At 48.9% G+C, this 15,188-nt stretch overlaps 1 protein-coding gene across 3 annotated transcripts in view; it reads right to left on the bottom strand.

Annotated features, from left to right (window-relative positions):
• The window catches only part of SMARCA4 (SWI/SNF related, matrix associated, actin dependent regulator of chromatin, subfamily a, member 4), an 89,945-nt gene that overhangs the window by 72,445 nt on the left and 2,312 nt on the right, over positions 1–15,188 (bottom strand). For all 3 annotated transcript variants that reach the window (XM_052643971.1, XM_052643972.1, XM_052643973.1), the window contains exon 2: positions 1,091–1,343. In XM_052643971.1, the coding sequence (XP_052499931.1) occupies positions 1,091–1,312 (222 nt within the window). In that variant the 5' untranslated portion in view covers positions 1,313–1,343. The remainder of the gene's footprint in view (positions 1–1,090; positions 1,344–15,188) is intronic.

Here is a 15,188-nt window from a genome sequence, read left to right as displayed (position 1 = left end):
GGGCCCTTGGGATGCTGAGCAGACCCCTGGGTGGGGCCTGCCCTCTGCTCCTTCTCCCCTGGGCTCGGGGAGCTGAGAGACAGGCTCGCCTCCCCCAGGGCAGGAGCTCTCTACAGACAGGGGAAGGGGTGGGGACCACCAGACCTCAATTCTTGGGCCAGCCAGACACATGGCAGGTGTCTGAGAGACGTGTCAGGTGGACAGGAAGAAACAAAACAGACGGGGAAACGGAGGAGAAACAGGCCTAAGTCAGCACTGGGGGCAGCGGTCAGAGAATCATCAACAGCTTTCTAAGAAGAAATGACCAGTCAGATACTGAACCCAAGTTGACAGGAATATATTGGTGATGGGTAGGGTGGAGGGGTGTCACCTCACTGTGCTGGAGGTCAGGGGCGGGTGGCACCTGCCTGAGGTCAGGGAGAACCAAAGGGATGAGATAGCTCTGCTGAGTGACCATCCCGCTGAGACCCTACTTCCTCATCTGCAAAATGGGCACAATACATACCTGCACCTGATGGGCTGGCAGGAAGGGATTAAGTGAACTGGGGTATGAACACATGGACAGCCTGGCAGGGAAGCCAGAGGGGCAGGCAGAGACCCCTCATCCCCAGGCCTTGTATCTTCTACTGTGATGGACACCTGTGATCCCAGATGCTTGAAAAAGGCACCTTTTCCTTTAGATGCTTTTTATCCATAAGAGAGTACTTCCTCCAACCACCTCCCAGGAATACAAAGAAAGAGGAAAGTTATATGTGTGAAAAGCGGCTTTTCTCATCTCACTGGCTACAGCATCCTTGATGCACTCAGGTCAGTGGGCAGGACAATGATGCCCAAGTAGAGGATCAAGCGGGGACAGAGGGCACTGGCTGCTGTGCTCAGTGAGTCACTCAGGTAAGCCAAGCATGTAACCACGGGCTGGAGGCCCTCTTTCAGGATTTGGACACTTCTATTCATTAATAAAACAACAGGCGTGAGAGACCCAGGGTTAGGACGGCTGCCAGCTCGCAGTGGGGCTCAGGACACACTGCGCACCCCCCGCCCCTGCGCATGTGGACCCAGCTGGCGGGGCTGAGGGCCCGGGGCGCCCTACCTTGTGCATCTGGTGCATGTTGTCCTGAGGGTACCCTCCAGGGCCCTGGGTCGGGATGGGGTGTCCTGCCGAGGGAGGCCCTGGGCTGGGTCCCATGATGCTGTGGGCGGAGCCAGGGGAGGGGCCCGGGCTGGGGCCCAACATGGCTCCAGGGGAGGGGCCCGGGCCGGGAGAAGGGCCTGGCCGAGGAGTTCCTCCCAGGGCTGGGTCTGGTGTGGACATCTTCACAGGAGCTGCGGACGGTGGTCTCCTGCTGGGAAAAAAGTCCTGGTCAGTGTGGGGGTCACAGCCCCTGGCTGGGTGGGTCACAGCAGGTCAAGGACAATCACACACGATCAGGTCAGATCCTCTGACAGGCACCCCCAGCCACCCAGGCCTTTCTCCTCCATTCCTCTTAGGGCAGATGATACGTCAGACACCCAAAAAACCCAAGTGCCCTGAGGAAGGGGTGGGACCCAGGAGGTGGGGCACCAGGTGACAGACACTGCCTGGCTGCCCTGGCAGCTTTCTAGTTATAACACAGGGCGCGTCTCAGGGAAGTGCTGACACAGCCTTCACGCCCTCTGAATGCCTGCTCATCTTCCCATTCAAGAAAAAAGAGCGGCGTGACTGAGGCTCAAAGCCTTTGCCGGCAGCAGCATCTGACTGGACCTTCATCAATTCAACTAACAAATATTCATGGCAAGGAATGCTGGTTTCAACTTAATGCAGTGAGACCAAGTTTCCTTTAAAATAAATGAATCTAAGTTTTAAAAGTAGGCGCCTTTAAAGAACCTACATAACTAAGGGCATAGTTACATAACTAACTATATAACTAATGACAAATTACATAACTAATGGCACTCTGGTATCTCCAATACCTCAAGAGTGATATTCAGGACTTCCCTGGTAGTCCAGTGGCTAAGACTCCATGCTTCCAGTGCACAGGGCCTGGGTTCAATCCCTGGTCAGGGAACTAGATCCCACATGCCACAACTAAAACCCAGTGCAGTCAAATAAAAAAAAATTCTTTTTAATTTAAAGTGATACTCAAGGGCTGTAAACTAAAATCTGACACCCAAAATTATGACCAAGAACCTCCACAAGATCCAAATATCAGCCCCAAAATTCCTAATGTGAGCTGAGTCATGATTCCTTTGACTGGCCTGTGGGCTGATTTATAAGGGCTTTCTATCGTAAGGGTTCAATTTTCAATCTGCTGTGCAGTTATATGTCCTTAAGTAAGATACTCTTTAATGTAATAACCCCTTTCCTGATGACAGAGTAAGGCATTCTCACTGCTGAAATCTGGAAAATACAGAAAGAATACAGAAAAATCACCAATCAACCCACCAGACTCAGAGGCTACGTGTCTGCTGGCCCTGCAGACAGCAAGAAACAGTCCTGCCCTCTTACCCTCCCAGGAAGGTGGGCTGAGGGGTATCTGTGGGGAGGGAGGGCTACAGCTCCTCAGAGCCCCCCAGAGCTGTGACAACAGAGCCCTCAAAAGGAGGGCTGACTGGTGCTACCGCCAGGACCCCGCCATACTCCGGGGCTTGTCCTTCGAGACTACTCCACACACAGGCAGACGCTCACTCTACAGGACTACTCAGCACATCCCAGGCATGGTTTCCCTTCAGAGAATCATACTTAGGACCTTTTCATCATTTAGTAGTCTTCAAGCTGCAAATTCTAGCGGTTCAACCAAGTTTCCTGGGCCTGATGCATCCTGTTATTTTAAAGTCCCCCTCTTGCTTTTTATTTTTTTAAATTGCAATATAGTTAATTCAGTGTTCGGAGAAGGCAATGGCACCCCACTCCAGTACTCTTGCCTGGAAAATCCCATAGGTGGAGGAGCCTGGTGGGCTGCAGTCCATGGGGTCGCAAAGAGTCAGGCACGACTGAGCAACTTCACTTTCACTTTTCACTATCATGCACTGGAGAAGCAAATGGCACCCCACTCCAGTATTCTTGCCTGGAGAATCCCAGGGACGGGGGAGCCTGGTGGGCTGCCGTCTATGGGGTCGCGCAGAGTCGGACACGACTGAAGCGACTTAGCAGCAGCAGCAGCACTAATTCAGTGTTGTGTTCCTTTCTGCTGTGCAGAATCACTTTGCTGTACAGCAGAATGAACTGGCAAAGTGAATCAGTGGACATATACATATATCCACATTTTTCTAGATTCTTTTCCCATGAAGGTCAGGTTTCCCTGGTGGCTCAGTGGTAAGGTAAAGAATCCGCCTGACAAAGTAGGAGACTCCGGTTTGATCCCTGGGTCGGGAAGGTTCCCTGGAGAAGGGAAAGGGTACCCACTCCAGTATTCTGGCCTGGAGAATGCCATGGACTGTATAGTCCATGGGGTCGCAAAGAGTCAGACACGACTGAGTGCCTTTCACTTTCACTTAAATTTTACTAGGCTCTCCTGATTTCAAGGATAAATCTTGAAAAAGTACAGGAACATTTTGGGGGATACTTTAAACATGCTTTATTTTACTTTCTAATATTTTGGCCACAACACATGGCACGGCATGTGGGATCTTAGTTCTCTGACCAGGGATCGAACCCGTGCCCCCTCCTTCTGGGAAGTATGGAGTCTTAACCACTAGACCACCAGGGAAGTCCCAGTACGGGAACATTTTTAATTTTCCTGATTTAAAAAAGAAAAGGTCTTCCTGTGACAGGTGGGGTATATCATCCTGGATAATAGATCAAAAGCCCATACTTCTTCACTCCAGTTTCATGACTAAATAACGGGAACAAAGAGGATGAGAAATCTCGGCAGGGCCAAATACTCCCCCCGGCCTGTGAACACACCCAACCAAACGAGCAAACATTTCTCCATTCTGCCTGCATCCCTGGTCTCCTCCAGAGCTCCAGGAGCCTTGGAGATGAACTTTAAATATACCCAACAGGAGTGTGAGAGAATGTGCTCACAATCCCTTCACCACACATCCCAAACCCAATGTGCTCAAGGAAAAATCAAACTTAAAAAAAAAACAAAAACAAAAACAAATTCGAGACCAATTCATCTGGAAGCAAAATCTGATATGCTTTAAAAAGACCTGTACTCAGAAAACTCTAAGACACTAATGAAAGAAAATGAAGAACTTTCCTGGGAGTCCAGGGATTAAGAATCTGCCTCCCAGTGCACAGGACACAGGTTCAATCCCTGCTCCGGGAAGATTTCACATGCTACTGTAAGCCCGTGCGTCACGACTACTGAAGCCCATGCACCCTAAAATCTGCCTGTGCTCCAAAATGAGAAGCTGCTGCAGTGAGAAGCCCGCATACTGAGAACTAGAGCAAGCCCGTGCAGCAGTGAAGACCCAGCACAGCCAAAATAAACAAACAGGAATCTCGCACGCACACACACACACACAAGAACGAGTGAAACTGAAGATGACACAAACAGAAGACACACTGTGTTCGTGGACTGAAAGATAATAACCAAACCTCTCAAGGCAATCTACAGATTCAGTGCAATCGCTATCACAATATCCATGGCATTTTTTTTTTTACAGAACTAGAACAAATAATTCTAAAATCTGTACGGAAATACGAAAGACCCCGAATTACCACAGCAATCCTGAAAGAAGAACAGGGCTAGAGGTACCATGCTCCCTGACTTGAGACTGCTCTACAAAGCCAGAGTAATCAAGAGTATGGCGCTGGCGCAGAAACACAGAGATCGATGGAACAGAATAGAGAGGCCAAAAGCAAACCATGCAACAATGGTCAGTTAATCTACAACAAAGCAGGCAAGAATACATGCAGAAAAAAAAAACACGCACCCAAATGCTCACAGCAGCATTGTTTACAGCAGCCAAGACATGGGAGCAACCTAAGTGTCCACCAGCAGATGGATGGAGGAGTAGTCTAGACAGTGGAATATTACCCCACCTCAGAAAAGAACGGAACTCTGCCATTTGCAACAGGGATGGACCTGGCGGGTACTCTGCTTAGTCAATTAGGAGAAAGACAAATACTCTATGTTATCACCTACATATGGAACCTAAAAATAAACCATATGAATATAACAAAACAGAAAGAGGCTCACAAATACAGAGAACAAACTGGTGGTTACCAGTGGGGAGAGATGAAGGAGGAGGGGCAAGATGCAGGTAGAGGATGAGGAGGTACAAACCAGCACGTATAAAATGAACTACGAGGCTATAGTGTAGAGCACAGAGACTAACAGCCAATATTGTATGATAACTTTAAACGGAGTACAATGTAGAAAAGCGTTTGAATCACAATGTTGTATATCTGAAACTAATGTAATATTGTAAATATCTTGGGCTTCCCTGGTGGCACAGACAGTAAAGAATCCACCTGCAATGAAAGAGACCTGGGTTCAATCCCTGGGTTGGGAAGATCCCCTGCAAAAGGGAATGGCTACCCACTCCACTATTCTTGCCTAGAGAATCTCATGGATAGAGGAGCCTGGCAGGGTACAGTCCATGGGGTCACAAAGAGTTGTACGTGACTGAGCAACTAAGCATGCATGCGTGCACACACACACACACACACACACACACACACACAACTATACCTCAATTAAAAAAAAAAAAGTGGGACTTCCCCGGTGGCCTAGTGGTTAAGAATCCACCTTGCAATGCACAGGACGGAAGTTCGAGCCCTGGTCGGGGAACAAAGATTCCACACGCCAAGGAGCAACCAAGCTCGCACACCACAACTACTGAGCCTGTGTGACACAACTGGAGAGTCTGTGCACCTCAACGAAAGATCCCACACACTGCAACAAAGATCACCCATGCTGTAACTAAGACCCAAAATAAACACTAAGAAAAAAAAGCAACCCATCAGGCACTGCTCGTACCTCCCATGGAAACAGGAGGGCAGACCTATAGCATCGCGTGGGTGTGGAGTACAGGCAAAGGGAAGCAGGGAGCAGCCCTCCAGCCCTCGATGTAGCCTCTCAGGTGGTGGCATCCTTGAAGTGTCGGGATCCTAGGTGTACAGCTACACGAGTCCTAGACCAGATACGGCAGCGCCTGGTTCCAGCCGTGCCCATCACCCTCCCAGCAGAAACTCTGTTCCAATTCTCTCACTGTAGGTTAGTTTCACCTGCTACTGAACTCCATCTGAAAGGAGGGTCACACAGTTTACTTCTGCACAACGTCAGCTCTGAGAGGAGCATCCATGCTGTAGGGACACCCATCAATTCTCCTATTCCCAGACCCCGAGCTCCCAGGTTTTGGCCAGCAGATGTAAAGCCGATGTGAACAATGTCAGTAGGTGGATGTGGGTGCACATTTTCCTTGTGCGTGTGTCCAGGAGGGGAACTGCTGGTCATAAGGGAGGCATAATAACGTTAGCTTGGCAGATACTGCCAGTTTTCCAAATTAGCAAAATAATCACATTCACTGCCCTCCCTGCAGCAGCAGAGTAAGCATTCCAGTTCCTCTAATTCAACACTTGGTGCTGTGGGTCTTTTTAATTTGTAACCGTTCTGGTGAGGGTATAATCGAACCTCATTACAGTTTTAGTTTCTATTCCCTTGTGATTAACGGTGTTGTGCCTTCTCACAGGCTCAATGGCCACTGAAAGATCCACTTTTACACAGGCTCTAAGCTTTCACTACATTTTATTGAGGATAAGTGATTACAATTACTGTCTCTCAGTGATGAAAACAAGTTCTTAATTAACAATTTTAATGATGTCCAATATATCAAGTGAAAGTCACTCAGTCATGTCTGACTCTTTGTAACCCCATGGACTATACAGTCCATGGAATTCTCCAGACCAGAATACTGGAGTGGGTACCCTTTCCCTTCTCCAGGGGTTCTTCCCAACCCAGGGATCAAACGCAGGTCTCCCACATTACAGGTGATTCCTTTACCAGCTGAGTCACTAGGGAAGCCCAAGCTGGAATAAAGATTGCTGGGAGAAATATCAATAACCTCAGATATGCAGATGACACCACCCTTATGGCAGAAAGCAAAAGAACTAAAGAGCCTCTTGATGAAAGTGAAAGAAGAGATTGAAAAAGTTGGCTTAAAACTCAACATTCAAAAAACGAAGATCATGGCATTCAGTCCCATCACTTCATGGCAAATAGATGGAGAAACAATGGAAACAGTGACAGACTTTATTTTCTTGGGCTCCAAAATCACTGCAGATGGTGACTGCAGCCATGAAACTAAAAGACGCTTGCTCCTTGGAAGAAAGGATATGACAAACCTAGACAGCATATTCAAAAGCAGAGACATTACTTTGCAGACAAACATCCATCCAGTCAAAGCTATGGTTCTTCCAGGAGTCATGTATGAATGTTAGAGTTGGACTATAAAGAAGGCTGGGTGCCAAAGAATTGATGCTTTTGAACTGTGGTGTTGGAGAAGACTCTTAAGAGTCCTTGGACTGCAAGATCAAACCAGTCAATCCTGAAGGAAGTCAATCCCGAATATTCACTGGAAGAACTGATGCTAAAGCTGAAACTCCAATACTTTGGCCACTGGAAAAGACCCTGATACTCGGAAAGACTGAAGGCAGGAGAAGCAGACAAGAGAGGATGACATGGTTGGATGGCATCACCAACTCAATGGCCATGAGTCTGAGCAAGCTCCAGTAGTTAAGTGATCGACAGGGAAGCCTGGCATGCTACAGTCCATGGGGCCGCAAAGAGTCAGACATGACTGAGCAACTGAACTGAACTATCAAGTCTGTTATTTTACAATTAATGCTTCTGGGGTTCTGTTTAAGAAATCTATGTCTATCTGTGACAATGAGAAATAATGTATTTGTGGTCTCTACCTTCAGTTCTTGACAGAGTTCTTAAAACCCATGCAATTTCCTAAGTGATAAGGGTGATAAGAGTATCTTACACAGAGCTCCAAAATCCCTTAGAATTCCCTCAGAAACAGGACAGTCTTTGGTTCTAATGAGGCTACTCCTGGTGGACTCCTGAATAACTTTAGGATGGGAGCTGGTGAGAAGAAAGACGTTAATAGTTTAGAAACTTCAGCTCCATCCTCCAGGGAGGGGAGAGGAGCTGGAGACTGAGTTCATAGATCATGCTTATGTGACAAACCACCAAAAACCCTAAACTACAGGGTTCACAGAGCTTCAGGGTTGGTGAACACATTCATGTGCCAAAACGGTGTTGTACCCCAACTGCATGGGGACAGACACTTCTGCACTCAGAACTTTTCTGGACCTCACTTTACCTCTCTCTTCTGCTGGCTCTTCTTCTGTAGCCTTTATAAACCAGTAAACATAAGTAAGATTCCCTGCAGAAGGAAACGGCGACCCACTGCAATATTCTTGCCTGGGAAATCCTGTGGACAGAGGAGCCTGGGGGCTACAGGCCATGGGGTCACAAAGAATTGGACACTACTTAGCGACTAAACAGCAGCAGCAGCAGCAGCGCAAATTACCAAACCTGCCAAGGGCATCATGGGAATCCCTGTTTGTAACCAAGCTGCACAGGAGTGTCGATAACCTGGAAACCCACCCACTACTTGCAGCTGGCATCTGAAGGGGCATCAGTCTCGTGGGACTGAACCCCTAACCGGTGAGGTCTCCACTAACTCTGGGTGGTTAGTGTCAGAATTCAAATGAACTCCTGGGCACCCAAATGGTGTCCTTACAAACCTGGAGAACTGGAGAACTGTTTGGTGTGGAGGGAAAAAAAAACATGTTTGGTGTCAAAAGTACTGTGACAAGAGAAAGCAGGTTTTCCTTAACTGCTTCAAGGTCATGGAAGAAAGAAAGGAATATTTCAAAATTCAGGGGGATTATGTTTTGCTTCTGCGTGACTATTACTGAGGACACATCAGTCACAAAGAACTCACGGGGAGGCTCCTTCCCTTGGCTGACTGCAGAACTTCCCTGGAGGGCCACCTGCCTGCCAGTGGAAGGCAATGGGCTCAATCCCTGGCCAGGGAACCAAGACCCCACCTGCCAGGGGGCTATGAAGCCCAAGTGCTGCAACCACTGAAGCCCATGTGCCTGGAGCCTGTGTTTCGCAACAAGAGAGGCCACTGCAATGGGAAGCCTGGGAAACAGCTTCTGCCTGCAACTGGAGAAAGGGTGCGAGAAGCAATCAAAACCCAGCAAATCAAACCAGGCAATCAAAACCAAAACTGGTAAATAAATGAGCAAGTTAAAAAAAAAAAAAGACTGAGGGACCACTGTACATATGTATATGGAGATGGTCCAAAATGAAGCGGGGGAAGAAGGTACCATCAAAGTTAGGGGTGTAGGTCTGAGCACTGTTTTGCTAAGAGTAACAATTTCCTCCTGTTAATCCAAGCATAGAAGCTAGCCCCAAGAAAACATGTACCAAACTGCCAGTGGCTCGCTATGGAGGCGTGTGATGGGGAGCTTAACATGTTCCACATCACAGACTTCTAGAGTTTTTTCTTTGTGTGTGTTTGTTTTAACCATCTATTACTTCTGTAAACAGCATTTAAACACACACACACACACACACACACACACACACACACACACACACTTTTTAAGGGGAAAAAAAAAAGCCTAGGTCAGACAAAATACCTGGGAAGTCAACACCCAGAAAAGATGACCAGGAAGTGTCTCTGGGGAAATAAACAAGGACAATGAAAGCGTTTGGAGACTGTGTTATTTTCCATCTACTTTCAACTTCACCAAAATTGCTGTGCTGATGTTCAGATGTGGAGCCAGACTGCTTCAGTATCAGAGGTCTCACTTCTTCTTTCATACCGGCCTTAGTGCTTCTCTTCCAAGGACCACGATTTCTCTTAAAAGGATCATGGTGGCTGATCACCGCAGCAGGACAGGCTGCTAACGGGTGATGGGGAGCCTCTGATATCTGCTTACTGAGATGATCAGTTAAGGGTTTTTTTTCCATTTTGCCTAAAAACCAGCTGTATATTTAAGTTTGCTCCCAGGATAGCTGCTGCTTTGTCTCTGGGGCGTGGAGAAATTTGTTTGAAGACACATTTCAGCAGCAGCTCCACAGCAGTCAAGTCATGACTTGGAGCTCAGAAAGAGTTCAAGGCAGCTTGGCCAGGTGGCTTCAGCAAATCCAGCCTCATTCGTCACATTTAAACTACAAAATGAGATTCTCCCTAGATATTCCACAACTAATAAAACCCTCCACGCTTGACCTGAGGCTGTGGGGTGCAGCAGTCCTCAAACCAGCAAGGACGTGTGGGTCGGGGCACCTGTGGTTTCAGGGACCACATCAAAATAGCACATTCCTGAGCCCATAGCTGCCCCGAAGCGGGCTGTTCTGGGGCAAACATTTTCCCTGCAACATACAGCAAAAACTTGCCCTGCATTTAAAAGAGAATAAATTTCAGAAACTAAAACCCATGTCCTGATGATGATAAATTACAATGTCTTCTCAGGTCTGCCTAAGAGGTAGACATGCCAAACTGTTAGCGAGTATTATTTTTAGCATTGGGAATTATACATCATTTGATGCATTGGAACCCTCCCCCTCCCACTCCGCCCTTAAGTATTTCATTCATTTGAAAACCACTGAAGAGCACCTCCCCACTTATAACATGGCAGGAGACACGCAGGCAACCAGGCCCACAGGGAATTCAAGCTCTAATCTGGCAAGGAGATAAAACTGTCTACCCTCCAGAACACAAACACTGCCTATCTACAACCAACTCTTTTTACTATGATCCAGACTCCATGTGCCCTGGAGGAGGAAACAGCAACCCACTCCAGTATTCTAGCCTGGAAAATTCCATGGACAGAGGAGCCTGGCGGGTTCCAGTCCATGGGGTTGCAAAGAGTTAGACACAACTTAGCAACTGAGCACAGCAGACTCCAGGTGACCCAACATAAACACACAGCAAGTAACCATAACAAGTTTTACAGTTCTGTCCTGACCCTTGTTCAGTCACTCAGTCATCTCCGACTCTTTTCGACCCCATGGACTACAGCACGCGAGGCTTCCCTGTCCTTCATTATCTCCCGGAATTTGCTCAGATTCACGTCCACTGAGTTGATGATGCCACCCAACCATCTCATCCTCTATCACCCTCTTCTCCTCCTGCCCCCAATCCCTCCCAGCATCAGTGTCTTTTCCAATGGTCAGCTCTTTGCATCAGGTGGCCGAAGTACTGGAGCTTCAGCTTCAGTCCTGACCCTGCTCTGCCTCTGAAACCTGGGCAGACTCTCCTCCTCTCCTCTGCTAAGGCTGCCCGAGCCCCACTGGATGTACAGCAAGACCACCACGGAGCGTGCTGTGAGGCCTGCTCTGTACTCACACTGAGCATTAGCTGCGACTCCTGGAGATGCTGGAGAGAAATTCCCCTACAACAGGGACGCACAAAGTGCAAGTGTGGCAGTGCTGTGACAGGCCCTCCAGCCACCTCCAAACACCTGGGGAGAACAAACTCGCCCTGAGCTGGGTTCCAGGGACCGGGCATGCAGCAGAGAATGAAGTCTCTGCCTGGTGGAACTGACGACTGAGTGACACAGATGAACAGGACACATTGCTAGTGGCTGGAGGAGCTATGCACAATCAAGTAGGGTTAACAGTCAAGCTGATGGGAGGTGTGCTTCCAATCATGGTGGCCTGGGAGTCTCAGTGACGGGACACATCTGAGCAGAAATCTGGAGTGCGATGGGAGCCGGTGGCCGTGGGCAGGCACAGGATCAGTAAGTACAAAGGCCCTGGGGTGGGACCCTGAAGGAGACAAGCAGGCGAGAAGGGAGAGGCCGCAGATGAAATCAGAGATGGGTGAAGAGCACAGATCACAGGCCTCGAGGGCAGTAGTGAGGAAGCAGAAGTCCACCCAAGGTGCAATGGGAAACCACTGGTATACTCCAGGTAAGGCAGTGACATGGTCTGACGGTGGTTTTAGAAGATTTTTCTGAACCGGCAGATGGAATGGATGTGAGAGTGAGAGAAAAAGAGGAGACAGGGATGACCAAAGTGACCGGAAGGGCCTCAGCTAGCACGTGCCATGCCATTTGAAATACAAGGGGCTTTCCTGGTGGCTCAAGAATCCACCTGCCAATGCAGGAGACATGGGTTCCATCCCTGGTCTGAGAAGATCCCACATGCCACAGAGGAACTAACCCTGTGCGCCACAACCCCTGAGCCAGTGCGCTAGAGCCCATCGTGCTGCAACTACTTAACCCCACACACCTGAAGCCTGTGCTCCGCAACAAGGGACGCCATGGCAAAGAGAAGTCCGTGCACTGCAACTAAAGAGTCGCCCCTGCTTATTGCAACTGGAGAAATAAGATGAGAAGCAATGAAGACTCAGCACAGCCATAAATAAATAAATAGAATTATCAAAAAAAGAAATACAAAAAGTATCCCTTCCCTGGGGGCAACCAGCCCTGGAACCAGGCTTAGCAAAGCCCAGCCAGGCTGCATTCTGGTCTCAACTCACATCCGCTTGGGGTGAAACAGGGGGTTTATGCTCCAAGAGGCTGTTCGCCCAAAGTCACGTGGGAAGAGAGTCCTGCCTGCCTCAAGCCTGTCTGACTCTGATGCCGACTGAGGAACAGAAGACACAGGAGGAGGAGAGTCCAGAGGAGCACAAAGTGCAGCAGAGGGAGCACTCCCGAGGCAAGAGCCTCCAGGGGCTATTCCAAGGAGGCGCCAGGAGTCCTGGCTGCGGTCCAACGCGTGCTCGGAGTTCATCAGGGGCAGAAGCAGCTCCCACGGCGCACGGAGGAGCCCCCTGCGCATCAGTGTAGCCATGGGCACTAGAGACACCCTCCCTCCAACTATCCTGAGGCTTTTGGGGCAAACCCTGCCCCCTCCCGTCTCGCACGGTACCAGGTGAGGCAGCAACTGCCACATAGCCACCTGCTTCCTGAACCAGCGAGGCGCAACTCGCCAGTGAAAGGAGAACTTACCCCACCCCAGGGAGCCATTTTAAAGCCCATCCTCTCTTTTTTTAAATTGCAGTCTAGTTGACTGACCATGTGTTAGCTTCACGTGTACAACCCAGTGATATTTGTACATAACCCTTTTCAGATTCTTTTCCCCTACAGGCTATGCCAAAATATTGAGTACAATCCCCCGGGCTCTGGAGCAGGTCCTCACTGGGAAAGCCTTTCCTCTTTATCACACTCTAGGAGCTGGCAGACTTCACAGTAAGCGAAACTCAAGACTGCTCCCGGGTTACAAGTGTCCACACACAAAAATGAATACACGGCCCTTAGGCAAAGTAACAGAGACCCAAAACCAAGCTCTGGAAACCAGTCTTGGCTTTCAGGAAGGGGCCAGGACAACAAAGCCCATTCCCTGAGGGGAACTGACTACAACCCTTCCCTTCCCTCTGCTGTGGGAAACGGAATCCCCCAAGAAACCCAGCTTTGCCTGGAGGCAGCTCCAGGCCCCTTCCCACTCAGGAAGATGAGCAGAGGCCCACTTTCTCATGCCCATCAAATCCATATCCTGAAAAACTTCCCCAATGGCTCAGCAAGGAAAGAATCTGCCTGCAATTCAGGAGACACAGGAGATGGGGGTTCGATCCCTGGGTTGGAAAGATCCCCTGGAGTAGGAAATGGCAACCTACTCCAGTATTCTTGCCTGGGAAATTCCATGGACAGAGGCGCCTGGCAGGCTATAGTCTATGAGGGTCACAAAGCGTTGGACACAACTGATGACTAAGCACACAAGAGCAAACACGAAGATATCACTGATCACACCCATGAGCTTCCTGCTTCTTAGGGATGACACCTGGAAGATAAGAGCTCACATGATCTCAACTCAGTTCTCACAGATTCACCCTCAGACGTCTCCCCTCACCAATATTCGAGTGCTGTTACTTCCCTTTTAGAGTAGGTTTTGTGCATTCTTTAAAAAAAAAAAACTTCGATTCTCCAGTGTTCAAATCCAGTTACGAGGAGACATGTGAAAGGGAAAACGAACTTTTACGTTTTTCAAAATCCAAGCCACCTAACACACTTCCCTCTTTCCAGTGCCGTACGGTGAAACTGCAAAGCACAGCATTTTTAAATTATTAAGGACAGAATGGAGGCACCAATTCCTTACCTACCACTTTGAAAACATATGGAACTACTGCAATGGGGCAAAAATCTATTCTGTATCTTAACCCGCTAGGATGTTGTTGGGATCCTAATAAATAACAACAGTGACAAACTGTCTACTCTTGTGTGTCAGGCTCTTTCCTAAGCACTTAACATTGGTCATCCATCATTTTGCTGTTGTTTGGTCCTTGCAACAATCGTAGAAGTTGGGTACTATTACTGGACCAGCCCTTTTCGCAAGTAAGGAGATGGGTACGAGTGAATGAGGACAGGGTCCTTGTCTGCCTGTTCCTGGCTGAGCCCCCAGCCCCCGGCAGCACCAGGTTCATAGCAGGTGCATGCCTGTTCCCTATGTGAACGGGGAATGCAGGGGTGGGCCACTTCCCGCACAACTCAAGGGGGCGCCATGGACGTTGTGTTCTGTCTAGGGTCAATCTGAATGCCCTCCGAGCCACGGCAGCCCTGATGAGCCGGCCAAAACCAGTCGCCATGTCTGAGGACTCACCCCATTTCTCGGAGGCACCAAAAGGGAAACTGGCCAACCCAGGAGTCAGACTTGGATGTTCAACCCCAGAGGCCCTGGTGAAACATGCCTGGACCTCAGTTTCTTCACTGGCAGAACGTTCTCAAGGGATATTCACCCATACACAGAGTCCCTCCCACTCTCCCACATCTGATAAACAGTGAGGACGGACAGCTGGTCTACGGTTACCTCCCAATGTTTTGAGGACCTACAAGAGAGGTAAAGGTGTATAAATAAATTATGTGTTTTAAAAAAATAAACACGTGTTTATGTTGGAGTGCTTTTCACTGACAGCAAGTCTGGAACCACTGCACTGCCCTGCACCAAAGCTATGATGAGGTCACCCCAAGATGAACACCCCCCCAAAAAACACCTGCAAAATCAACATCTCCTGAAGGGCTGGCGTGTGTGCTCAATCACATCCGACTCTGTGACCCCATGGACTATAGCCCACCAGGCTCCTCTGTCAATGGGATTCTCCAAGCAAGAATACTGGAGTGGGCTGCCAAGCCCTCCTCCAGGTCCCGAATCCATGTCTCCTAGGTCTCTTGCATTGGCAGGGGGATTCTTTACCACTGCTCCACCTGGGAAGCCCCCTGAAGGGTTGGGCAC

This window comes from Budorcas taxicolor, chromosome 7 (assembly GCF_023091745.1).
Source record: "Budorcas taxicolor isolate Tak-1 chromosome 7, Takin1.1, whole genome shotgun sequence".
Lineage (NCBI taxonomy): Eukaryota > Metazoa > Chordata > Mammalia > Artiodactyla > Bovidae > Budorcas > Budorcas taxicolor.
Note: the sequence above shows the minus strand (reverse complement) of the source record. Positions and strands in the feature narration are given on the sequence as shown.